Genomic DNA, 27,954 nt, shown 5'->3' with positions numbered 1-27,954 from the left:
ATGCTCCAGGTTGATTATGCCCGCCGCTATCCGCTTCCCTCTAGCACTCATATAAGCTATTATCCCCCCTCTGACTACGGCTTTGGAGGCCTCCCATAGTATAATTGGGATGTGCATGTTCCTGCGTTCGTGGCTATGTACTGGTCCCATTGCTCTCTAATGTATATGGCAAATCTTTCATCTTTATACAGGAAGGAGGGAAAGCTCCATGCATAGCCCTTCTCCCCAGGGATGTCATGCACCACATCTATCCAAATTAGTGAGTGGTCTGACACTTCCACTGGGCCTATCTCTGCTCGTTCAATTCTAAAAAATAATGACTGGTCCACTAGAATATAATCCAGCCTGGACCACGTCCCATGGGCTTTGATTGGTGCGTGTAATCTAAGGTGGTTGGGTGCAGTAACCTCCAGGGGTCCACCAATCCCAACTCTGTTCCCAGCTCTTGCAAACTAGCCCTCTCCTCAAGTTCTCTCTTTCCCGACCTGTCTAATTGTGGGTCCAGGACTTTATTAAAATCGCCTGCCCATATCCATGGCGCGTCCGTGTATTGGAGGCCCAGAGAAATTAACTTTTGGTAAAACGTGTTTGCATGGGAGTTGGGGGCATATACCGCGCACAGGTAAACCCGCAGTCCCTGTATGTTTAAACTCAACAGTACCACTCTTCCCTCCCCATCTTTATATATCAGTTTAGAGCCACACATCAAGCCTTTTTTAATTAGAATCGCCACCCCACTTCTTTTAGCCCCCGAAGACGAGTAATAGCATTCTCCCACCCATTTTTGTTTTAGCTTTTCATGTTCTATGTCTGTTAATTTAGTCTCCTGTATGCAGGCTATCGAGGCCTTATGATGCTTAAGCTGATTTAAAATCTTGGTCCTCTTGACGGGAGATGTTATGCCCGAAACATTCCACGAGATTACTCTTAAAGTGGACTTATGTGTCTAGCTCTTTCTCTGTATCCTCCCTTGATCCCTTTTGATAAGTTGCCCCAGGGGCCCAGCCCATCCCCTGTGGTTCTACCCTATCCTTTCTCTGTCTCTTAATTCGCAATGTGTGTTGACTGTTTACTATTTTGACTACAACTCTCAATGTTCTTCTTCCTTGCTCCCTCCCCCCTCCCCTTCCCCCCCCCCCCCCCCGTGTTCTTCCCTACCTCTCACTGTTCCACGATTACTGTAATCCTCTTTCCCCCCCCCCATAACTCTCCCCTCCCCTCCCCAGTCTCGCTCTGGGCTCCCCTCTCTCTCTGAGGGATTAGCCTATCCGGGTCTTCACCTGGTGTTTGAGAGCCGTCTCCCCCCCATCAATTGACTTCTCCCTCATGTAACATTTATGCTTAAACCATCCAACTTATAACCAAAAATTCCATTCCCGGCTGACCCCCATTACACACCTGCAATAAATACTGCCTTCACACAGGTTCCAGAGATTTCACCCATTCTTCTGCCTCTGTTGCCTCTGTAAATGCATGCCAGCGGTTCAAATGCTGGATCTTTAGAATGGCTGGAAATTGTACCATAAAACGATATTTTTTTTCTACTAGATGAGAGCATATGGTTGAAAAGGCCCTCCTTTTGGATGCTAATTCCGCCGAGTAGTCCTGGAACATCCTGATTTGTTGCCCCTCATATTTCACAGACTCTCGCTTATTTTTAAAAGAACTTAAGAGCTGTGCCTTTTGAGCATATCTATGAAATTTTGCTATTATAACTCTGGGTTTCGTGGCATCCGATCTCGCTGGGCCCACCCGGTGTACTCTGTCCATTGTTATCTCCCCTTGAATGGCCACCTCAGGGAAATGCGCAATTAGCCAGGTTTCCAGGGTCTTTGCCAGCGACGTCTCCGCTAACGACTCAGGGAAGCCAACAAACCTGAGATTGTCCCTCCTCGCCCTGTTTTCCAGCTCCTCCAGTTTGTCGTGTTGTGTTTTAATTATGGCCTCCATACTGCCCACTTTATCCTTGTACTCCTGCAGCGTGTCTTCCACATCCGAAACTCTGCACTCGATCTCTCCGGTGCGCCGTTGTAGATCTGTTGTGGACTGCGCAATTCCTGCTATTTGTTCAGAAAGCTGCTGCAGTCGGGGGTCTAATGCTTTAACTACAGCTTCCGTCAGTTCCGCCGTTAAATTTGCCTGGGCCGACCGGGGCGGTGAGTTAGGCGCCATTTTGTCTTCTCCCGATTTTGCCTTGTCCGCGCCTCTGCGAGGTGGTTTAGCAGCCATCAGCGTTTGCGAGTTAGTCAGAAATTTGTCCATATATTCTCGGACCGTTCTGCACCTTTTTCTTTCTCGATCTGGGTATTAAAAGTCGAATTTCAAGGTGTTTGGGGGAGTTCGGGCCTCGCAGCAATCCCAGGTGCGTCTGCTGTTATTCACAGCATCACGTGACCCCCAGCACATCCCTTTTAATTTTCAAGAAGTGTTTGAGTAGGCTCACTGTACGTTCTTGCCTGTTCCCGCTTGCACACACATGACCACCTTTCTGTAGAGCTGATCAGACCCTTTTTTCATGTCATTCTTACCTCAGCCAAGTTTCGTAGTTTTTCCATTTGCTAGTCCTGTCATCGTGTGGTTTACTTTCACCAATTCCCTGGTGATTCATTAGGCTTTTTCATGAGGGGGTGAGGGGAAGAGGAAAAAAAAACAACTTGTTAGATCAGTGTGGGCTGCCTTGCCACCAGTGAGTTGTTTGATTTCCTTGTGGCTACTTTTTTCAGATGTGTTCTAAAAGATTACCCCTAATATATTTGAGATGTTTCTGGTGCAACAGGATCATATTTATTATGAATACCTGTTTTTGGTGCCTGCGATACCTGGGATCGTACATTGATCCCTCATTGTATTCTCTATTCATAGATGTCAGAGAGGTGTTTTTTTTTTTGTTACATTTGTATCCCGCGCTTTCCCACTCATGGCAGGCTCAATGCGGCTTACATGGGGCAATGGAGGGTTAAGTGACTTGCCCAGAGTCACAAGGAGCTGCCTGTGCCTGGTGGGAATCGAACTCAGTTTCTCAGTTCCCCAAGACCAAAGTCCACCACCCTAACCACTAGGCCACTCCTCCACTCCACAGAAAAACGTTTTGGCGATAAGACTGGCCCATCAACATCAGAAACATCAGTCTCTTGGTCTAGGAAGTGCATCAAATGCTGGGGTTGTATCAAGAGTTATCTCAATCACCCTGACATCTAGCATCAGTAAAGGCCACCAGGAACAATCATCATCCAATTCTTTTTCGAAAAATAAATATTTGTCTTCATCTTCGTCTGTGCTGATAGAGTGATACAGAACAAGGGACAGAGACTAACGTCTAGGCATCGATTCCCATCAAAGCATGGCACTGAAGTAAGTGATGGTTTTCAAGTGCCCTTGACATGAGGACCACTCATTCTCTGTGCCATCAGAGAGGGTACAACAGCCTTCATGAACATGAGACCCCAGTTCTGATACATTCCAAGTTATTCAGGAGGACACAGCCACTTCTACTGTGATGCCCACACTTTTGTCATTGAGACCCTTTGAGGAGCAGCTCATGTAGAACTTACAATGCTGCAGTTTTGACAACATTGACATTGAGTGCCGATGTGATCCAGCTGATAGGCGAGACCCATGCTCCACCCAGGCTTTTCTTTAGAATCCTAGGAGCACTCTTACTCATATTCATAGAGGAAATCTGTTGGTGAAGTACATATAAATACATAAGTATTGCCATACTGGGAAAGACCAAAGGTCCATCAAGCCCAGCATCCTGTTTCCAACAGTGGCCAATCCAGGTCACAAATACCTGGCAAGAGTGGAAGAGTGGCCTAGTGGTTAGGGTGGTGGACTTTGGTCCTGAGGAACTGAGTTCGATTCCCACTTCAGGCACAGGCAGCTCCTTGTGACTCTGGGCAAGTCACTTAACCCTCCATTCCCTATCATCAAGCCGATCAATCCATAGACTAGTGGGTTGTTTCCATCTACCAGCAGGTGGAGATAGAGAGCAATCTTTTGCCTCCCTATATGTGGTCATGTGCTGCAGGAAATTCCCCAGTATGTTCTCTATCTCAGCAGGTGTGTGGTCACACAGCAGCAGCTCTGGCTAGGTCTCCAAGTCTAATTGTTTAGGTTTTGTTGAGTACCTGGGGTTGAGGGCTCTTCGTGAGCAAGTGCAAACCTGGTGGTGCCAGGTCCCTCCTTTTCTCCCCCCTCCCGCTGGCTTCGTTAAACAAAAAAAAAAAATTTTTTTTTAAACGTTCAAAAAGGACGTCTATTTACAGCTGCTCACTGGAACAAGTCGTCGCTGCTCGGAGCAAGAAGCAGCTAATTTTTACCTTTTACTAGCGGGCAGGGGGTTCCTTGAACGGTCTCCACGTGGCTATGGCCTCGGATGGCAAGGGCGCGAAAAGATGCTCCCTGGAATGCGTTCGCGGGGAAGCGGGGGGATCGAAGGTAGAGTCACCCTTTTTGGGCGCCCTTTCGGAACTGAGAGAGTTCACTGGTTTTTCCTCCGGCGCGGCAGCCTTTCCCGCCTTAGGCGCCTATCCCCCACTGGCCGCCCTCCCGGTTGTGACCGGCCACGCGGCTCGGTCGGCTTCTTCTTGGGCCGCCCTCGAGATGGGAGACGTTAACAGCTTGGTCGCCCTTGAATCGGGCGACAGTAAGAAGTCGGCGAAATTAAAACGCCCTTCTTCCCATGCGGCTCCTTCTTGGAGTTTCGCGCTGGATGCCATTTTGGACGCGCAACACGCCTCTCCCCCGCTACTGGGAGCGCAGATGGAGGGCGCCTCTAGGGCCGCGGCACAGGCTGCAGAATTGCACAGACTGGGGGGTTTCTCCCCTGAGTTCATTTTGCTGCTGCATCAAGCCTTTCTTATGCAGAACACTGCCCCTGCCCACCTCTCTGATCGGGGTGATGAGGCCTCTATGCTTAAGCGCCCTCAGGTGGATCTTCCACCATTGGGGGGACTCAATCTCCTCTGATGTGGATGATGGCAGCATGTCTGAGTTCTCCCAGAGATCCTTAGCGGAATCGATGGAAGAGACTGAACCTTCCTCGGATGGAGCGGACGACCCCTCTGCAGCACGGCTTTTTCGCTCAGAGGATTTGCCCAACCTGCTTGTGCAGGCCATGAGCATTTTGAAGATTGCCTCTCCGGAGGAAGGCTCTCTCTCAGCCTCTACTGGCTCCGCCATTATGCTGGGAACGAAGCGCCCGCCTAGAACCTTCCACGTTCATGAAGCCATGCAGACCTTAATTTCAGCGCAATGGGATGCCCCTGAGGCGAGCCTGAAAGTAGCCAGGGCTATGTCCCGTCTGTACTCCTTTCCTGAGGGGGAACGGGAAGCCTTTGTCTGGCCCACGGTAGATTCCTTAATCACTGCTGTGACTAAGAAGACGGCGCTGCCGGTGGAAGGTGGCACTGCCCTGAAGGACGCCCAAGACAGGAGAATGGAGGCGGCCTTAAAGTCGTCCTTTGAGGCGGCCGCTCTGAGTTTGCAAGCCTTGGTTTGCGGCTCCTACGTGGCTAGGGCGTGCCTGACTGTTTTGCAGCGGGCTTCCCCCTCGGACCCTTCCTGGAGGGCGGAATGGCCGACCCTGGAGTCGGGTTTGGCCTACTTGGCAGACTTTCTGTATGATGTTTTGAGAGCCTCGGCCAAGGGCATGGCTCAGACAGTCTCTGCGCAGCGGTGGCTCTGGCTTAAGCACTGGTCTGCTGACCATGCCTCTAAATCTCGCCTAGCCAAGTTGCCTTTTAAAGGCAAGCTGCTCTTTGGGGACGAGCTGGACAAGATCGTGACTGAGCTCGGCACGTCCAAGGGCAAGAGGTTGCCGGAGGTCAGGACTCGGGCCGGCAGTGCCCATCCTGGTTCCTCTAAGGGCCGATTCCAGGAAGCCCATCGGTATCGCCCGGGCAAGTTGGCCTCCTTTGCCTCCGCTTCCTTCAAACGGAACTTCTCCCCCAAGCAGCATTCCTTTCATAGGGACCGCCGTCCCGGAGGTTCGTCCTCCGGCCCGCCCCCAGGGTCGCGTACCCAATGACGGGGACCTGGTCCATGGCCCAGTGCAGATAGGAGGAAGGTTGGCCTCGTTTCTGGGCGAGTGGACCAGGGTAACTTCAGACGCTTGGGTTCTGGAAGTCATCAGAGACGGCTACAAGCTAGAGTTCTGCCGACCCCTAAGAGACGGGTTTGTAAACTCTCCTTGCAAGTCTCAGGTCAAAGCAGCTGCCGTGCAGCAGACTTTGAGCAACCTGATCCGCCTGGGTGCGGTGGTCCCGGTGCCAGTAGATCAGCTTGGCAAGGGACGCTACTCCATTTACTTTGTGGTGCCAAAGAAAGAAGGATCTGCTCGGCCTATTCTCGACCTCAAGGGAGTCAATCAGGCCTTGAAAGTTCGGCACTTGCGGATGGAGGCCCTCCGCTCCGTAATAGCTGCGGTGAAAAAGGGAGACTTCCTGGCCTCCCTGGACATCAAGGAAGCTTACCTACATATTCCCATCTGGCCGCCTCATCAGCGCTTTCTGCGCTTTGCAGTGCTGGGCCGACACTTCCAGTTCAGAGCCCTCTCGTTCGGGTTGGCTACGGCTCCGCGGACCTTCTCCAAAGTAATGGTGGTCATTGCGGCCTTCCTCCGCAAGGAGGGAGTGCAAGTCCATCCCTATCTGGACGACTGGCTGATCCGAGCCCCTTCCTATGCGGAGTGCGGGAGAGCTACAGACAGGGTCATTGCTCTTCTGAGCTCCCTGGGATGGATCATCAACTGGGAGAAAAGCCAGCTGCGCCCGACTCAGTCCCTGGGGTATCTGGGAGTTCGATTCGACACCCAAGTGGGCAGAGTGTTCCTGCCGGACAACCGGAGCGTCAAGCTTCATACCCAGGTGGGCCAGTTCCTAGCCTCCTCTACTCTTCGGGCTTGGGACTATGTGCAGCTGTTGGGCTCCATGACGGCCACGATGGAGGTAGTGCCCTGGGCCAGGGCTCATATGAGACCACTTCAGCACTCTCTTCTGCGGCGGTGGACTCCAGTCTCGGAGGATTACGCCACAAGCCTTCCTTTGGATCCAGCGGTGCGAAAGGCGCTGAGCTGGTGGCTGAGGCCAGGCAAGCTGTCCGTAGGAATGCCTCTTACGACCCCGGAGTGGATTGTCGTCACGACGGATGCCTGCTTGACGGGCTGGGGAGCCCATTGCCTGGGATGGACAGCGCAGGGGCTCCGGTCTCCTGCAGAGACGAAATGGTCCATCAACCTCCTGGAGCTCCGAGCCATTCGGTTGGCGCTTCTAGAGTTTCTCCCAGTACTTGTGCTGAGGCCTGTACGGGTCCTGTCGGACAATGCCACGGCTGTGGCCTATGTCAGTCGCCAGGGAGGTACCAGGAGCGCCCCTCTAGCCAAGGAGGCCATGAAGCTATGTCTGTGGGCGGAAGCGAATCTGGAACAGCTGTCGGCGGCCCACATTGCGGGAGTCATGAATGTCAAGGCGGACTTTCTCAGTCGCCATACCTTGGATCCCGGAGAGTGGCAACTGTCTGCTCGGGCGTTCTTGGACATCACGAGACGCTGGGGCCGGCCGAGCCTGGATCTAATGGCGTCCTCGGCCAATTGCCGCGTTTTTTCAGCAAAGGACGGGACCCTCGATCTCTGGGAGTTGATACTGTTCTCCAGCAGTGGCCGGCACAGGAGCTTCTCTACGTGTTCCCGCCCTGGCCCATGATGGGCAGGGTGCTAGGCCGGGTGGCAAAGCATCCAGGCTGGGTGGTCCTGGTGGGTCCTGATTGGCCCAGACGTCCCTGGTATGCAGACTTAGTCAGACTCTCGGTGGACGGCCCTCTGCGGCTGCCAGCGGAGCGGGCCTCTTACATCAGGGTCCCGTGGTGATGGAGGATCCCGCCCCCTTTGGTCTTACGGCCTGGCTCTTGAGCGGAAGCGGCTGAGGAAGAAGGGCTTCTCAGACAAGGTCATCGCCACTATGCTGAGAGCGAGGAAGCGCTTTACTTCCACCACTTACGTCAGGGTTTGGTGTACCTTTGCGTCGTGGTGCCAGGCAGGCTCTGTATCGCCCTTCACTGCTCCAATATCTTCAGTGTTGGCGTTCCTGCAAGAGGGGCTGGAGAAAGGCCTGTCGCTCAGTTCACTGAAAGTCCAGGTGGCGGCTCTAGCTTGCTTCAGGGGTCGTCTGAAGGGGGCTTCACAGCCGGATGTGGTACGCTTTCTCAAAGGAGTTAATCACTTGCGCCCCCCTCTGCACTCGATACTGCAGAATCTCAATCTGGTGCTACGGACCTTGCAGAAGCCGCCCTTCGAGCCTTTGCCAAGGGCATCGCTGAAGGACCTGACGTTGAAAGCAGTCTTCCTGGTGGCTATCCCATCAGCCAGAAGAGTTTCCGAGCTCCAGGCGCACTTGTGTAGAGAACCGTTCCTGCGATTCACTGAGGCAGGAGTATTGATTCGCCCAGTGCCTTCCTTCACAAGATTGTTTCTCGATTCCATGTGAATCAGCAGCTTTACCTACCCTCCTTTCGTAGGGAGGATTACCCAGAGGAGTACCCTGCGCTCAAATACCTGGATGTTAGACGGGTCATCATCAGATACTTGGAAGTGACCAATGATTTCCGGAAGTCGGATCATCTGTTCGTGCTGTTCGCAGGCCCTCGTAAGGGTCTGCAGGCACCTAAGCCTACGGTGGCACGTTGGGTCAAGGAGACGATCGCGTCAGCTTATTTGGCGGCAGGGAAGATTCCGCCTATTCAGCTCAAGGCACACACTACTAGAGCACAAGCAGCCTCGAAGGCGGAGTCCAGATCTGTCTCCTTGGAAGAGATTTGCAGAGCGGCTACTTGGTCGTCGGCTCATACCTTCTCACGACATTACCGCTTGGATGTGGCTGCTTGGGCCGAGACCCAGTTTGGGGCTTCAGTTTTGCGTTCAGGGATTTCCATGACCTGCCCTGGATGAGTACTGCTTCGGTACATCCCACCAGTCTATGGATTGATCGGCTTGATGATAGGCAAGGTAAAATTATGTATCATACCTGATAATTTTCTTTCCCTTAATCATAGCCGATCAGTCCATAGCCCCTCCCAGATATCTGTATTGTTTGTGTTCTGGTTATATTTCAGGTTCATGTTCAGTCTTCATTTCCTGTTCACGAGGACTTCGTGTTCAAGTTCTTCCAATTGAAGTCTCTTCGAGTTGAGACGATTTTGTGTTACAATGAGCTGCTGCTTCCTCTCCCCCTGTTTCGGCGGTGGCTGGATTGATAACTAAATTATGCCCGCGCTCCCTCCCGCTTCGTGCGGCTGTAGGGTAGCTTTGTATCCCTCCCGCTTCGGCGGTGTTAGGGTAAGCCAGCTCCTCCCACGGTTGCGGTAGCAGGATAAGCCAGTTCCCCCCGCGTTGGCGGGTGTGGTTTCCCGCCCACCGCCCCGGCAGTGGTGCGCTGGAACGTTTCTCCTCCCCCGCTTCGGCGGTGGTGAGCTGGGCAGAGTGTCCCTTTGTGGGTGTAATTCTCTAAGTGCTGAGTCCTGCGGATGGAGCTTTGATATCGACATACTGGGGCATTTCCGGCAGCACATGACAACATATAGGGAGGCAAAAGATTGCTCTCTATCTCCACCTGCTGGTAGATGGACACAACCCACCAGTCTATGGATTGATCAGCTATGATTAATGGAAAGAAAATTATCAGGTATGATACATAATTTTACCTTGCCCCATGTAAGCCGCATTGAGCCTGCCATGAGTGGGAAAGCGCGGGGTACAAATGTAACAAAAAAAAAAAAAAGTAGAAAACATTCTATACCACTTATCCCAGAAATAGTGGATTTTCTCCAAATCCATTTAATAATAGTATGTGGACTTTTTCTTTAGGAAGCCGTCCAAACCTTTTAAAAACTCTGGTAAGCTAACCGCCTTTACCACATTCTCTGGCAATGAATTCCAGAGTTTAATTACACGTTGAGTGAAGAAAATGTTTCTCCGATTCGTTTTAAATTTACATTGTATTTTCATCGCATGCCCCCTAGTCCTAGTATTTTTGGAAAGCGTAAACAGACGCTTCACATCTACCCATTCAACTCCACTCATTATTTTATAGACCTCTATCATATCTCCCCTCAGTCGCCTTTTCTCCAAGCTGAAGAGCCCTAGCCGCTTTAGCCTTTCCTCATAGGGAAGTCGTCCCATCCCCTTTATCATTTTCGTCGGCCTTCTCTGTACCTTTTCTAATTTCACTATATCTTTTTTGAGATGCGGCGACCAGAATTGAACACAATATTGGAGGTGCAGTCGCACCATGGAGCGATACAAAGGCATTATAACATCCTCATTTTTGTTTTCCATTCCTTTCCTAATAATACCTAACATTCTGTTTGGTTTCTTAGCCGCAGCAGCACACTGAGCAGAAGGTTTCAATGTATCATCAACGACGATGCCTAGTTTCCTTTCTTGGTCTTTGACTCTTAACGTGGACCCTTGCATGACGTAGCTATAGTTTGGGTTCCTCTTTCCCACGTGCATCACTTTGCACTTGCTCACATTAAATGTCATCTGCCATTTAGACGCCCAGTCTCATAAGGTCCTCTTGTAATTTTTCACAAACCTCCCGCGATTTAATGACTTTGAATAACTTTGTGTCATCAGCAAATTTAATTACCTCACTAGTTACTCCCATCTCTAGGTCATTTATAAATATGTTAAAAGGCAGCGGTCCCAGCACAGGCCCCTGGGGAACCCCACTAACTACCCTTCTCTATTGAGAATACTGACTATTTAACCCTATTCTCTGTTTTCTATCTTTTAACCAGTTTTTAATCCACAATACAACACTACCTCCTATCCCATGACGCTCCAATTTCCTCTGGAGTCTTTCATGAAGTACTTTGTCAAACGCCTTCTGAAAATCCAGATACAGTACACAATATCAACTGGCTCACCTTTATCCACATGTTTGTTTACCCCTTCAAAGAAATGTAGTAGATTGGTGAGGCAAGATTTCCCTTCACTAAATCCATGTTGACTTTCAGGCTTATTTTCGAAAGAGAAGGACGCCCATCTTTCGACACAAATCAGCATAATCGAAAGCCAATTTTGGGTGTTCCCAATTGCGTTCCGTCGCGGGGATGACCAAAGTTCACGGGGGCATGTCGGAGGTGTAGCAAAGGCGGGACTTGGGCATGTCTAACACATGGGCATCCTCGACCCATAATGAGAAAAAAAAGGGCGTCCCTGACGAGCACTTGGACGACTTTACCTGGTCCTGTTTTTCTTACGACCAAGGCACAAAAAGGTGCCCCAGATGACCACCGGAGAGAATCGGGGATGGCCTCCCCTTACTCCCCCAGTGGTCACTAACCCTCTCCCACCCTCAAAAAATATCTTTAAAAATATTTTGTGCCAGCCTCTATGCCAGCCTCAAATGTCATACTCAGGTCCATCGTAGCAGTATGCAGGTCCCTGGAGCAGTTTTAGTGGGTGCAGGCGGACCCAGGCCCACCCCCTCCTACCTGTTACACTTGTAGTGGCACAAACCCACTGTATCCACATCTAGGTGCCCCCCTTCACCTTTACGGGCTATGGTAATGGTGTACAGTAGTGGGTTTGGGGGGGCTCAGCACACAAGGTAAGGGAGCTATGTACCTGGGAGCAATTTGTGAAGTCCACTGCAGTGTCCTCTAGGGTGCCCGGTTGGTGTCCTGGCATGTGAGGGGGGACCAGTGCACTACGAATGCTGGCTCCTCCCACGACCAAAGGGCTTACATTTGGTCTTTTCTGAGATGGGCGTTGTTAGTTTCCATTATCGCCGAATATCAGAAATGACCAAGTCTAGGGACGACCATCTCTAAGGACGACCTAAATGTCAAGATTTGGAAGTCCCTGACCGTATTATCGAAACGAAAGATGGACGCCCATCTTGTTTCGAAAATACGGGTTTCCTCGCCCCTCCACACTTTTGCGAGGACGTCCCGATTATGCCCCTCTTTGTCTCATTAATCCATGCTTTTGAATATGCTCTGTATTTTGTTCTTTACAATAGTCTCTACCATTTTCCCCGTCTATAATTTCCCGGATCTCCTCTGGAACCTTTTATAAAAATCGGTGTTACATTGGCCAACTTCCAATCGTCCGATACCACGCTCGATTTTAAGGATAAATTACATATTACTAACAATAGCTCCGCAACTTCTTTTTTCAGTTCTATCAGTACTCTGGGATGAATACCATCCGGTCCAGGAGATTTCCTATGGAGTACAAGCTTATCTTGCAGAAGATCAATCTCTGCCCTTTTCCTGGGACTGTAAACAGTATAAGTAGCAGAACAAACTCTCACCAATGCTGAAACAGGCATCCACCGATGCCAGCACAGTCCATAATGAGTCCACACTGATGGAGTAACAGTGTCTTGAATGTAATATTGACGTTGGGGGTGTCGTCATTCCTCCAAGCACTTCTGGAGCTATCTGCAAAGTTGTTATTGCGGACACTGCATGGCTACAGCTGCTCGCCTCCTCCCTATGGTCTTTGGGGAGACATTCCACAGGACAACCCAGTGAAGCTGGTGAACCTCTTTGCTTCTGGACGGGGCACTCTAACCCTCTCTCCCAGGGCCAAGAAGGCTCCTCTCCCCTCCAACGCTAGCAAACTCCCCACTGGAAGGAAACTGTGTGCCAGGAAAATAGTACGCAATCATAGTTTGCTGAGGAGTACTTGCAGAAGGACAGGGAGGAGTTTCCCCCTTTCTCTTCAGCATCATAGAAGGTAAGAATAATGTTTATAAAGGGGGAATTAAAACAGATTCAACATGTGTGGAGCTCCTGCACACTCCTGTCATCCAGATGCCATCTTTCCCCTACCCAGCTCTGTGGACTTTATCCACCCAGTGAACCCACTCTTCGAGGAATCTCCAGTATGTCAGCAGACCTGTACTGGACTCACTGTGCTGATGGAGACATTGTTCTGAAATGATAAAAGGAATACCCTTTCAAATTTGGGTGCTCATTTTGGGTGGGCTTTATACTCCAGGGTACATTGTCTGTTCAGGAAACACTTCATCAGACAAACCTCTTAAATCTAAGAGCAGTATGGAGCACTCTAAAAGACGTTTGTGTTAAAATTTCCCTTTTATGTTGAAGACAGCTTGTAACTATGGAGCCCCATATATGAGGATTTAGCAGTCCTGCTTGTATGGAGAAAACTAAGTTAGTTACCTGTAGAATGTGTTCTCTGGGGTCAGCTGGACTTTAAAATCCTTACAGATCTTTCACCTCCCCTAGAAATTGTATTCCCCTAGTTTATAATGTACTGTAGAGATCCTGCAGAACAGCAGCAGGCAGAAACCCCATGTGTGGTGAAACCTACTCAAACACTTTTAGAAAAGTGGCTGGGGTAGTGCTTCTCACACTGTTCTCTATTGGTGATGTCACCCCATATATGAGGATTTAAGTTCTGTCTTTGGAGATCACATGCTACATGTAAGTAACTTTAAGTTTTGCTGTTGAGTGGGGGTCAGATTTTCTTATGTGAAACTAAGTAGAAAACCATATCTACACTTTCAGGGGCAGAACTAAGAACAGTTGTGGAGAGTGGAGCTGGAAAGTGCATCATATGGCAAAATACAATTGGTTAAAGGAAAGTATATGAATTACAAAAGCTGTCTCTCTAAGTGTTTCAGGCTTTTTTTTTTTAGTACCCTTTGTCAAAAGTCAGTCATATTAAAATGTCATTGGGAACCAATTTTGCTGAATCAAGGAAATAGATTTAAATTTGTCCTTTGGGGAGTGTGTGGAAGCTTGTATATATGTTTAAACACAGACTATAGGAAGTCCATCGTTACTAGAGAACAACAAGAACTGGCAGTAAACTTTGCAGACTACAGAAGGGGGGTGCAAAACCTGAAATCCAGGCTACTGAGTTAAGAGACAAGATGAAAGCTAGGAGCCAGTGCTGGAGGGCATTCCCCCCCCCCCCCCCCCCCCCCCCCCCCCCCGTGTAATTGTTTAGCGGCTTTGTTTGTTTCCTTTGTCCTTTTCTTCCAGATGAGTGGATTATATCCCCCTGATTGGCAGATGGTGACAGAACACTGATTTAGCAGCATCACCCATAAAAGGTGTGGTGCAGCCCTGAAACTTATCAGCATTCTCTGCGTCCAGCAGATTGTGCAGATGTTCTGGTGCAGCAAAGTGTTTAATAAGGCCAGGCTACCCAGGACTGTGGCCTGTGGCTGAGCTGGTGCTCTGTGTGCGCTCTTAAGGATTAGTCTCGGACCTTTGCCCTGGTTGAACTTGGAGGGTTCTTTCCTTCTCAACTCAGAACATCAGTCCATGGGCCTTAACTCAGCTGGGCTGGCAGGGTTTTGGGTGGGGGGAGATGGAGAGAGCATTCTGCTCTATCCACTGGACCCCTGTTGTAGGCAGTACAGTCTGTGGTCTCAGTCCTGGCAGAAGGGGTGGTGGTTGGGGTTGTATGGTCCCTCGGGGGCTACCTTTCTCTTTACTCATCTCTCTTGGTCACTGTCTCCTTCCTCGTTGTCCTCTTCCCCCACCCCTTACCCCCATATCTGCTTAGACTTGCTCGGAGTTGTTTTTTGTTTTTTTTTTAAACATCCTTGAGGAACCTCATTTTGTTGGTATGTGCTTTTCACGAGGCAGGGCATCGCCTTTATGTTGAGCAGTGGCCAGGCTGCAGTCTTGCTGGGCAGAGAACATTCTCAGCTTGACAGGGGAGAGTGATAATTGCTGTGGCTTCCACTGCTGCCTTTGTGGTCAGGGAGAATGGCACTTCTTATAGCTGCCACTGTGGGGAAAGCAGTGATCAAGGGGCGTTTACATGGCTGTGGCTTCTTCTCTTCTCTGCTACTATTAGTTGAGGGCTGTAGAATGTGGCTGGCACTACCTGCTGCTCCTGCAACTGAAGGCAGCAAATGCAGAGCTCCAGCAGTCGGTGCAGCTGGACACAAGGTCCATGGGGTTGTCTAGTGATTATGTCTCGGCTCTGGGTAGAATCGTTCAAACTAGTCTATTGAAACTGGCCTTTCTGGTTTCGCTGTAGATATGCACATTTGGGGGATAGCCTGGCTCTTCTGTGTGGTCCAGCCACAGACAGTGGACTGGACCTCTAGGAGAAAATGGCAGTGTAAGTTCTCAGCCACCTATAAATATTGAAGTGGTGCCTGGCAGCAGTGGGGAGCTGGTTTGAAGTACCACCATGAAAAAGGAAAAAAATAACTAAACAAAAGATAAAAGATACTGGAAGGACTTGTCTGCATAAGTTTGGGCTTCTGCACCCCAGGATGAGTGGTAGCCCCAGGGCTGATGTGCTGAGTAGGCAAGATGGAGGGAAGCCCTGCATCGTAGTCCTGCCTCCTGTTTTTAGTTGGGCCTGTCTGGGTCTCAGGTATTGGGTGATGTGTTTTTATTTTTTGGGACCGTTTTCCTTCCCTCCAGGGATAAGCAGTATGTTCTTGGGTTTGCTTTCAGTGGCTTTGCCCAAAGGGGGGGAGGTTCATGATCCCTCTCTTGAGGGGAGAGGGTTATCATACTGACTTGCTTAGTTCTTTTTGCCAAGCCTACACGCAGTGGTGAGTGCATAAACTATTCTATGCTTGTAGTCGTCATCTTTCCAAGCAGTTACAGGGTCTTGTCTCATCATTATCTTAAGTTTCTAGCCCTTTGAAGTATTGGACCAGTTCATAGAAGTGGTTTTAAAAAAAGAAAAGGCTTGTATGGTTCTGGCCAGTATTTATGGGAAAATGGGAGAAAATATGTTTTGCTTGGTATATTTGCAGTGAGTTGACTGCATTTTGTTTATGAAATATTGGGGACCTTGAAGGAGCTATGCATAAAACCAATATACGTTATGATGGGACATACTTCCTAGATTACAGATAGGCACGTAACTTATTTTTGAACATAAGTGGACTTAGTTCCTTCTGCCATTGCAGGGCAATATGTGGCAGTCTTGTAAGTGTTCGCAAACCTGGTCTCCTTTCCTTCAGGTATGGTTTTGGGGTCAGGGCAAGTTATACTTGATTGTATGGGCAGTTAAAGTTGCCCTGCTTAGTGCTGTACAAATAAGCAAGGCAGGGTAAGATCTGTTAGCTGTTTTGTTTAGTTTTGGCATTTGAGCTTCCTTGATAATAGTGAAACACTGCCTCTAGATGTCTTGCAGCAGTGGTGGATGTGTCTAGGGGTACTATGTCTGCTTGGTCTTTCTTATTCCCAGGTTTGTCTGTTGCGGTAGGTTGCAAAAGATCAGCAGGATATCACTTTGACAAAATGTGGTGTATCTGGGCCTCGTCTTCATCCCATCTAGGGTCCTTAGAACTTTGGTACATCCCACTCGACTGGTGAAGCAGAATAATAAGGAAGGTGACATTTGTTGTTAGCTGCTAATTTTCTTGAATCCTGTTTGATCAGTCCAGGACCCACCTGGGAAATCTGTCCTCTGGGCTTTCCTCACTGCATAGTCTAGCGCCTTGGTGGATATTCCTGCCTCTCCTACTGTGGTTTCTGGGAAAGAATATCCCAGTCTTCTCCTGACTGGGAACGTTCTGTAATTATAATGGTTCAATTGGTTTAATTATCATGTTCAGGTGTTTCAGATCTCCTTTGTATTCTGGCAAATTCCAGGGCTGTACTACACCTTGTACGGCTCATGTCACTGAGTTGTCGGTGTCTTCTGCCACCACTTTCTGGTCAGGAAACATAGCCCAATCATCTGGGCTGGTCTAACAAGATTAAAGGACGGGAAATTAACAGGTAAGAACAAATTTCACTTTTCGAGTCATGTCATATAAGTCAGGGTTTAGGTCCTTCCTACATTGTAACAAAACATTTTAAACCTTGATATTCATTCAGTGTCTAATCAGAGTGAGAGCACAGTGCTTGCATTCTGTACCCATGTCTCCTTGAGCCCAGAAAGATTGACTGAATTATCTTTGCAAAGCTGAGGAAAGGCTGTGTCAGGTACAGAAAAATCAGAAGAGGGTCTCTTTCATGCAGAAATCAGTTGGCTCTGCGCATTTTAGTAGAGAATCATCATTGAAACCATCCTTGATCTCCTGTCGTTATGATTTCAGAAGTCCAGTCACATGAGATTACTGCCAGATAATGCTTAAACTAATGTAGAGATCCTTAAGTTTCCTTAAGATCCATCCTTCTCTGGTAGCCTGGCCTTGAATACATCAATCTCTTTCTATTCATAATTCATCAAAGGTACTGGGAGTCATTTTGGACTTTTCAACCACAGGTTGTTAATGGTTAATTTGGTCAAAAAATGCTTTTTTTAACCTGTGATATTTGAGATCTATTCGTTCATTTTTTGATGTGAATCATTTTGCTATTCTGGTTCAGTTTAGTCTTGTCACAACTTGACTACTACAACTTCCTTTATGGGGGTATAGCAGTAGGTGTTCTAAAGAAATTACAGTTGGTTCAGAACATGGCGGCCGTTTAATTTTTGGAAGAACTAAATTTGATTACGTTTTCCCCCTTATGGTGAAACTTCACTGATTTGCCGTTACAGGCAAGAATTAAATTTAAGTGTTGTGTTTCATTTTCAAAACTTTTCATAGGTGACTCCAGAAGCAATTGTTTTGCTAGTTCACTTTTCTCAGGAAATGTGATTCGTTGTCAAATCCACAATAAGATGTTGATTTTTAAGTCAGTTCATTAAAAAAATAAAATAAAAACTGTTGGCGCACTCCTCTTCTTATAGAGCAGTTTTGTTCTGGAATACTCTTCCTAAGGATATTCAAAATAGTAATTCATATTCTCTGTTTTTTAAAAATTTGAAGAATTTTTTTTTAATTTCAGAAATTTTATATTTGAGATTCTCTTGAAAGAAGATTGTATATTTATTTTGTTAACTACCTCAAGCTCTTTTTTTTTTTATAGGGAAAATGTGGTACATAAGAGTAATGGTTAGATTAGGCTTAATGAGCAACCACCTTCTGAGCTCTTGCTTAGGCTTGAAGGGAAGGTGTCTTCTTTGACCCCCTTCCAAAGAGCTTGAAGAAATGAAAGCATTTACACTGGAACTTCACAGTGAGAATGTTCTGTGCAAGTTATTTTCCTCCAACTACTACTACTTAACATTTCTAGAGTGCTACTAGGGTTACGCAGCGCTGTATAGTTTAACAAAGAAGGACAGTCCCTGCTCAAAGGAGCTTACAATCTAAAGGACGAAATGTCAAGTTGGGGCAGTCTAGATATCGAAGACTAGATTCTACTTCTGTGCAACCCTACCAGCACAAATCTAATGAGATCACTGACACAGCACAAGATCTATTAGCACAGATATCACTACTGCTACACAGGCATCACCTGTTCATCAGCACACCTCTGTTCAACAGCATTTGTCATCAGCTGTGGTTCTAGTGACACACTAGTAGATGAATCCTCATGTCTTTTCTTGCAACTCCATTCCAGAACAACTGTATTCATTCTCATAAAAGTTGTTTAGGGCTACTTGCGTATTCCTTAGTGTCCCTCCGGACAGGCCCATTGAGTGACTGATGGAGTGATACAGAGGCATTATAGTATTTTCGGTCTTATTCACCATCTCTTTCCTAATAATTCCTAGCATCCTGTTAGCATTTTTGGCCACTGCCACACACTGATCAGAAGATTTCAGCATATTATCTACAATCTACAAACCTTTTTTTTTGTTTCTGACCCCCAAGGTAGACCCTAGCCTCAGGTAACTATGATGCAGATTAACTTTGGCATTTGTCCACATTAAATTTCATATGCCATTTGGATGCCCAGTCTTTGGTTTCCTAAGGTCTTCTGTATTCCTGAATAAAAAGTTCTGGGAGCACAGGTCACTTTCCCCCACATATTCAAAACAAACTTAGTATGAACAAAAAATGTAATGTTTTCAAATGTATCAAAGATTATGACTTGAATATCTGAATGAGTTGTTTTCAGATGACCAGGTTTTCCATATAGGTCTGTCTTTTTTTTGTCACCCCCCCCCCCCCCCCCCCTTTCTGGACAGGCAGTACAATGTGGATTACAAGTTGGAGACTTATCTGAAAATTGCTCGCCTATACCTGGAGGATGACGACCCTGTCCAAGCAGAAGCGTATATTAACCGAGCATCACTGCTGCAGAATGAATCCACTAACGAACAACTGCAGATACATTATAAGGTGAAATAATTTCTCGGGCATGCATAACTTGAGTGAGTAGAAGATGCAGATATATTTGGTAAATGCATTGTCATGTAATTTTTCAGCACTGCCCTTAAAATCCACTTAATTAACCCCATGGGCACTTGGAAAGTCCTTCCAAGCATTGCTTGGGTTTTGCCTCCACTTGTGTCTCTATGCTGGAAATCACTTACCCACTAACTGAGTTCCTGATGTCTCAGCAAATACTCAGCCCCATAGTTCTGATCAGATACAGAGCTAATAAACTGAAACGTTTGTTAATAAACAGTTTAACCGTGAACAAAAAATAACAAAGATCCATACAATTCACTAGATGACTTTCACTATTCTTGGCCAGTTCCTGGTAAGATTCAGGATAACTAGCCTAGCTATGGTATGTAGAGCTGAGACAGTGTTTTGGCATAGATCTGTTTCCACTGTACCCCCAGCCAAAACTGGAAAGTTCTAGCACATTTGGTGTTAGTCCATCTTAATCAACTATAAATTATCAAAACTCGAGTGTGGATTACAAGGATTCAATTATATATAGAATCACAAAAGGAATCCACTATACAGAACAAAAAATAACCATAAAGAAAGTATGGAAGGAAAAGCCTCAAAGAGCTCGTGGATTGTAAAATGATCTAGCGAGCTGAAGGGATCCAGCTTCATCGCACTAGATCATTTTATGATCCTTGAGCTCTTTGAGGCTTTTCCTTCCATACTTCCTTTATGGTTATTTTTTTGTTCTGTATTGTGGATTCCTTTTGTTAGTCCACCTTTAGCCTGTATTTTGAAGGACTAGTCAGGGTACTGAGCAATAGTGACATTGCAGAATGTTAGAATCTAACTCCTATTGGGTACTGGGATATATGCTGTCCAAACCTCACTTGAGTTAGAATTCCAAGAGTCAGTATACGTACAGACTATAGAGAATGATACGTGGGGTCGTGGTCAAACTTTGTTCCCATGTCATTCTGTAATGCAGACAACGATGTTTTGGAAAAACAATCAAAAGTATTGGCCAAACCTGCACCGGGACGCCTGTACATTCCTGTTACCAGCATTTCATCTGAGAGGTCATTTTCTGGACTGCGCAAAACAGGAGAGCTAACCTGAATCCTGAGATTGTTTATGACTTATTCATCCACAGATTAAAAAAAAATCATAACAGTGCTTCATAGGGCATATTTCTCCCCTGCTAGGGCAGAATGATTTGTATTTTGCACTCCTGGGTGGATTAGGGTTCCTTGGGGTAGTAGAAGTCACCTACTGTTGGGAATGGAAGGGTAGAGGGGGGGAGGGGTTGTTATAGTTTCTCTTTGTTATTCTTGGTTTCTATTTGTGACTTATAAACAATAGTTTTACAGAATAGTTCTCCTTTTTATATTTTAATAAAAAGATTTAAATATAAAATCATAAGTGTTTGAGGCTTATACAGATGAGGCCAGAGCCCACGGGATGGGGACAGACGTTGTCCCCATGTCATTCTGTTCTACAGACTGCCTAAAGGAAAAGGAGATAAGCCATCCTTTGCCTGTCAGCTCAAGGGTTTGAAGGGAAAAATATCACTTGGGAATACAAGATCTCAGGACAGAAGTATTAGTAGATACTTAAAAAAAAAAAAAAAAATCCAGTGCACAGATCCATAGTTACTCCTGTTCTACCCCTACCTCCCAAATTTGGAAATGTTTTACAAATTGACTGCCTCATTTCTTCAAGCACAATCCAGTAAAATCACATTAGTTGTTATATGGTATTTTATTCCCTACAATGTTGTATTTGCAACACAACCTAAACTTGTGAGAGAGCTAATGTAAATCATGGGTTCTACAAGATAAACTGGAAAAAACAATGATTTGTCAGAAATCTTAACACAATTTTTCCTAAAGAACCAAGAAAATCGTAACCACTGTGACTGTGAACATATAGACTTTAAACACATTATAATTTAAAAGCACAATATGCATAATTTATTATATTGGCCCTGATGAGCCAACACAAAACTCTACCAAAAAGACAAACCAGCCATAGCAAAACGACACTACCTATTGATTTTTCAAATACAACAACTGTATCTGACAAGTCAGCACTGCAAATAGTATAGAAGATCCTAGAGAAAAATAAATCACCACCTATTGGAAAAACAAATAAGTCAGACTGCTATATATTCCTACACCTCCCTCCAGCTTCCATGACCCAGCCTCACCCAGTAGAACATCATTAGAAGCACTCTTTCTTATATATAGTGTAAAGTCACAGAAAATCACAAAGATCGGAAAAAAATGAACTGAAATTCTGACACTCTGGTTAACAGCTTAAGAGCCAGAAACTTCCATCTACCCCCACAAGGGCCACATTGGGTCATTGGGAAGTTCAGTAGCTCCTGACACAATACTGTCATAAGTACATAAGTATTGCCATACTGGGAAAGACCAAGGTCCATCAAGCCCAGCATCCTGTTTCCAACAGTGGCCAATCCAGGTCACACATACCTGGCAAGATCCCAAAAAGTACAAAACATTTTATACTGCTTATCCCAGAAATAGTGGATTTTCCCCGAGTCCATTTAATAACAGTCTAAGCCGTCCAAACCTTTTTAAAACTCTACTAAGCTAACCGCCTTTACTACATTCTCTGGCAACGAATTCCAGAGTTTAATTACACGTTGCGTGAAGAAACATTTTCTCAGATTCGTTTTAAATTTACTACATTGTAGCTTCATCGCATGCCCCCTAGTCCTAGTATTTTTGGAAAGCTTCACGTCTTCCTTCTTTGTAATGAGGATAATAGTGCGGCAGCCCCCACAAAAATCAGGGACTCATCAGCCACAAAAGAAAATCTAAAGTTGTATGGCAAGACAGGTTCGGATGGGCTGGAGATGATGTTGATGGCAACTCTAGTATTTGGAATTTAAAGGCAATGCCAGGTGGACTTCTGGTGTGAGTCCTCTATATCAGTGTTTCCCAAGTCCGGCCCTGGAATACCAGTCAGGTTTTCAGGATGTTCACAATGAAATATGCATTAACTTGCATGCACTGCCTCCATTATATGCCAGTTAAGAGTATTGCTTCTGTAGTCTGTTTCCTGATTATAGACCATTTTACTTTTGCATTAGGTTTGCTATGCTCGTGTCCTTGATTATCGAAGGAAGTTTATTGAAGCTGCCCAGCGATATAATGAGCTTTCTTACAAGTCTATTGTTCATGAGAGTGAGAGGCTGGAAGCACTGAAGCATGCCTTACACTGCACTATCCTGGCATCAGCAGGTAATTGAGCTTGGGGAGTCTCATTTAAAAAAAAAAAAAATGACCACTATGAAATGAAATACATCTGGCCCCAATGAGCAAATTCCCTGCGCTATTCCGAACAGCTGGAAGTCCAGTGGACCTCTAATCTCTCCCCCGACACCAAAAAGTCCCTGGTGGGGCAACTCTACACCCACTTCCCACCCTCCCTGGTGGCCTACTGCCCCCCAAATCCCCCACCCTGTACCTTTCAAAGAGAGGAGGAAGTAGCACTCCCTCTCCTTCCAGTGCCACCTCCAAAATGACTGCGCCATGCCCTATTCATCTTAGGATGTGCTGGACGGGGCTTTCTACCATATAAGGCGCTGGAAGGAGGAGGGAGTACTACTCCCTCCTCCCCTCAAAAGGTATGGGGGGTTGAGGGCCACCAGGGTGGGTGGGGGTAGAGTTGCCACTGAGCCACCAGGGACTTTTTTTGGCATGGGGGGGGGGGGGGAGTTAGATGTCTAGAGGTCCACTGGACCGCCAGTCCCCGTGTCCTGGGGTTGGGAGGGAGGGAGAAGGACTGGGACCTTTTTAAGTAGATATGTGCTGGCAGTGCTCCTCTCCATACAATAAAAAATATAAAACGTACACACAAGTTCCTGTCCTATTGGTTGCTTTTGACTGCACCAAGTCATTCAGCTCCCATGTGCCAGAGCTATGCATACCTTTCTCTCAGAAACAGACAAAACAAATCTGTGGTTGCACTTCCTTTTGCCACAGCATCCTGGCTTACAGTGAACAGTGCAGAAACAGGAAACTGAAGCACTGTGTGACATGGATAGTTCTAACCAGTCTCCTCCTAAGGGTGAGGGACAGTCAATAGTGTCGGAGTTCTCATACCTTCAGCTCCATCTCCCTCCCTCAACCCACAACTGAAAACCAGGAGTAGCTTGAGTTGTCCCTATAACACCAAAAAGTTCTGTGAAATCTGTCAGCACATAGTCCTGCAGAAACTGTAGCACATGCTTTATACTTGCAAAGTGCTGTATGAAAAATCAACATCTGCTCAATGTAAGGCAGTAGGTACTTGTGACCTGGATTGGCCACTATAGGAGACAGGGGGGTAAAGTTGATAGACTGTCTGCTTGAAAAGAGATGACTAATATCCTAGTTAGAGAATGGGATTGTTTGCAAATTGCTCTTTTTATTATTATGCCAGTGCCAGAAATATCCAAAAATGCAGCCAGAAGCCTTTGCAGAAAGGATCTATATGATGTGGAAAGTTCATGCATGTCGCTCTTTTTGGATGCACTTCATTCACTTGCCTTTCAGATTTTAAATCTTGTCCCTTGTTCTACCCACACACTTACCTTGTATCGCAACTAAACTGTCAGCTGTAAGAAGGAACTGTGTGAATCTGTATAATGCAGCATAAATCTTGAGTCTGGGTTGAATTATGCTCCTTTAGTAATAACAACAAAGCAGTTTATAATTTTAATCAGTTAAGAGTGCATAAACAATAGTAAAGCTGTTGCACAAGCAGAACATAAGAAGACTGACAAGTTCAATTTCAGAAAAAGAATAGAGATGAAATAAGAGAAAATATATACCGAAGTGGGATGATAAAGCCTACAAAAAGTTTCCTGGTTTAGAGAGAGCATTATCTAAATTAATGATAACTAGTGTCTTGCAGAGAATCCAGTTTTTTCTAGCACTGGTAGAACCACAAAAACTTCATTACAGTAAGAGAAGAAATTCAAGCAGGAGAAGAGGCTGCTAGCAATGCAGCAAAGATTGATTGAGCTAATGATGGAACAAATATAAATCTGAAAAATTCTTACCAAGTTATTAAAGACACCCCCTCCCCCGTTTACCAAGCCGTGTGGCAAGGCTGACACAGCTCATTCACTTTGAATGGGCTGTATTGGCATTGCCGCGCGGATTAGTAAACAAGGCGGTTAATCAGTTCTGCATTGAGAGTTTTATCTTTTTACAAGGATTGGTAGGAGGAAGTATGTGGTTCAGAACGTCTCCCTGTTTACAATATATATATATATTGGCCAGTGTGTAACTTGTTCAATAAAAAAAAAAAAAAGGCTCCTAGGTTACAAAATGTTCTTCCACTTGAAATGTTGAAACGTTATTTCCTTGAAACTTTGAATATTTTGGAAAAAGATTTTCCACCTTTTTCACAAGTTTATTATATCCCGGAGAAAAACACGAATCCAGAATCTGAAAAACCTATTGATGTTTCCCTTTTGCTTGAGACCTCTGATTCAGAATTGGCGACGGCTGCCACCTTGGTGGCAACCGTCGCATTGATTCCCGACAAGAATTGGATTTTCCGCTTGTTTTTCCGTAATAAGGATAAACCCTTTTTGGGTTTTAAAGTAATGTTATTTCCAGATGTCTCTAAGGAGACGAGACGACGGAGGAAACAATTTTTGCTCCTCAAGCCTGGGGTTTTGCACTTGGGGGGTACCTTCTTTTTAAGATACCCCTGCAAGTGCATAATCAGGCTCGGGGGACAAAAGTATGTCTTTACTGAACCTGGACATTTGTCTTCGCTAATCATCTCAGCTAAGAAGGATAAGCATTAAAGATAATGTATAGTTCCTAATAGAGAAGGATTTCCTTATATTACTTCCTGAAGTTATAGTTCTCTCTAAATTTAAATTCATGGATCTCTAATTATGGACTTGAGTGTCTTATGTTTGAAACTTGAAAGTGTAAAGTTTTATTTGCTCTTTCTTATTTTCTTTTTTTTTTCCTGTTTAAAAATTATTTGTTAAGACTCTTTCCTAAACAAGATGGTTTCTTGTAAAAATTGTTTAAATGAATAAATAATAAATTAAAAAAAAAAAAAAAAGGCAAAATAAAAAGTATTAAATTGAAACCTGTTGAGGGAGATATGTTCACAAAATGTAATAGATTGGTGAGTGGAGACTCTCTGTCTCATTGATGGAGGTATACTTTCATATTAATATTCTTAGTGGAAGGATAGCTAGCAGTTTATTTCCAACAAATCTGTTGAGCCGTATATTTGGTTAAATCTGTCACCTGTTAACTTGCTGTCTAATTTTTGTTTTGTGGCTGTTGTGAGCCCTAACATCTCCTCTGATCTCTGGCAATGAAAAATAGCCTAAAGATAACACTGCTGTTTAGGAACTCTTCTCAGTTATTCTCACATCAGTTGCCGTTTTCAAAGAGTGTGATGTGTTTGGTGCCGTTGTACTTTTTCCAGGACAACAGCGTTCTCGTATGCTAGCCACCCTGTTCAAAGATGAAAGGTGCCAACAGCTTGCAGCCTATGGGATTCTGGAGAAAATGTACTTGGACAGGATTATCCGAGGAAACCAGCTGCAAGAGTTTGCAGCCATGCTGATGCCTCACCAGAAAGCAACCACAGCAGATGGTATGTATTCCTTAGTAATGTACAAGTTTTGGAATTGTACCATAACAGCAGATAAATATGGTAGAAATTATTTTCATTTGTAAAAGTTGATTTCGCTGGCAAAGGCTTGGGGGCATAAATACAGTGTTGAGAAAGATAGGGACTGATGCCATAACCTTGCATTAGCACTGCGGTGCAGTTCCGTGCACAGCTTCTTAACATGAGCAAAAAAATATATATTTTGCTTTACAATTCAGTAAGCTAATAGTGTGCAAACAGTCTGTGCACAAAAAGTGAGCTAACATGGGAGATCACTAGGAACAGCTTAATCTTGCTTGTAATCTGAATCTGCTGCTGTTTGTGCATAGGTCTGCACATGTGCTGGAATACTGTTCTGTGCATACTGTTTTTGCAATTAATGTACAGAGTAACATTCCAACACATATGCTGATACAATTTTGGCAATACCAGTTTGTCAATATTGCAGCACTTTGCCTTTGTTCAGCACACTTCCCCCTCAAGTCTTGTCATTCTTGTTAACTAATCCTTTTAAAGCTTGAAAAAGGTTGTGGGTCCTGTATGCTCCCAGGGGCCGATTCTCAGAACTCCCGCAGTAAGCCAGCAGCACAGAAACCATACCGCTGGAACAGCGCACTAACCTAGCTTGCCAGTGATCAAAGGAAGTGGTGTTCAAATTATATGCGTGCTGTAAAAGCAAGGGGGGAAGTGCTTGGTGCATGTGCTGAAGAGGTTCATAGCAGGCTCAGCTCCTGTGCACATGCACCTGGAAAACCCGAAAGTGACGCACACATTGGCATTTGTTTTCTGCACCTTTAAATTCTTGGACGCAGGAAACAGGCACCAATGTGTGCTTTCACTTTTGGGTTTGCTCTGACTCACACACATTCGTCTCACACCACCAGCGCTTAGGGGCTTGTGTCAGCTTCCTTCTGCTTCCAAATTATATTAAAACTGGCAGATTGTAAAGAGAATCAAGAGAAATCCTCTTTTCAAACACCCTAACGCCTGCTCCCAGCCGGTGTTGTTTGTTTCAGAGGTAAGGTGGCTTTTTGTGTGCTGTTCTCTTGAGCATTGGGAGGGAATAGGAAATTATCTCATAAATATCTGTATTATTTATTTATTTGTTGCATTTGTATCCCACATTTTCCCACCTATTTGCAGGCTCAATGTGGCTTACATTATGCCGTAGTGGCGATCGCCATTATCGGAATGAGAAATACAGAGTGGTATTGCATTAAAGTTCATAAGTGACAGAATACTTTAAGCAGTCAGGTATAGAGAGTTCATTTCCGGAATGAGAAATAAAGTGGTATTGCGTTGAAGTTCAGTGGTGACAGAGTAAATTAAGCAATCAAGTTATCGAGGGTTCAGTTTTGTCCAGTTCTGGTATAAGTTTCGTTATCTGGAATTTAGGATAGATCATTGTGGTATGCCTTTTTGAACAGGCTGGTTTTTAGTGATCAGACTGTTATGACTGTTGGAAGGGGTTGGGGGAACGGGCAGGGGTGGGGCCCTTATCCATGTATGGGCAGCTCCTTGAAGTCACCTAGTTGTGCCACATTAGCATGCTATTTGCACTAATCTTTGGCACACTAGAGCCTCTGAGCATTCTGCGCTTACTAATGTGGCTGCAAGTCCAGCGCTAATTGCCTCTAGCATCCACGTTTAGTTCTGAGCATCGGCTTCCCAGTTACAGAAGAAACAGGCATGAAATCCTCACTCTAACTGCAGAAGAACTTGCTAACCTTTTCAATCAGACTATTATTATTAACATTTGTATAGCGCTACTAGACGCACGCAGCGCTGAACACCTGACACAGAGAGACAGTCCCTGCTCGATAGAGCTTACAATCTAAAAATACAGACAGACAAGACAATTAAGGGCGAGGAAAGTACTGGGTGAGAAGGAACAAGGATAGGGGAATTGAGTAGTGGTTAGGAGCCAAAAGCAATGGTGAAAAGGTTGTGTTAAAGCCCCAACATTGCATTCAGCCTTCATTTCCATGACATTTAAATGAGCTGTGCACTGATGTCAGAATGAGGCTTTGCACAGTTAGCTCACGTGCTAACTCATTTTTAACACATAGTGTACTTTTAATAAAGTATCAGCCCCGTACTTTGCTAGTGCAAAGTTAAATTTGTTTCAAAAGCTTGCACATACTAGTTTGAT

The 27,954-nt window shown here is 45.7% G+C and overlaps 1 protein-coding gene across 1 annotated transcript in view; it reads left to right on the top strand.

The window, feature by feature from the left end:
* The window catches only part of COPS4 (COP9 signalosome subunit 4), an 84,208-nt gene that overhangs the window by 38,190 nt on the left and 18,064 nt on the right, over nt 1–27,954 (top strand). The window contains exons 5-7 of the mRNA XM_030190565.1: nt 18,983–19,136; nt 22,255–22,405; nt 25,614–25,784. Coding sequence (XP_030046425.1) covers nt 18,983–19,136; nt 22,255–22,405; nt 25,614–25,784 — 476 coding nt within the window. The remainder of the gene's footprint in view (nt 1–18,982; nt 19,137–22,254; nt 22,406–25,613; nt 25,785–27,954) is intronic.

The sequence above is a fragment of the Microcaecilia unicolor genome, chromosome 2 (genome assembly GCF_901765095.1).
Source record: "Microcaecilia unicolor chromosome 2, aMicUni1.1, whole genome shotgun sequence".
Classification (NCBI taxonomy): Eukaryota; Metazoa; Chordata; class Amphibia; order Gymnophiona; family Siphonopidae; genus Microcaecilia; species Microcaecilia unicolor.
This window is presented reverse-complemented; position numbering and strand designations above follow the sequence as displayed.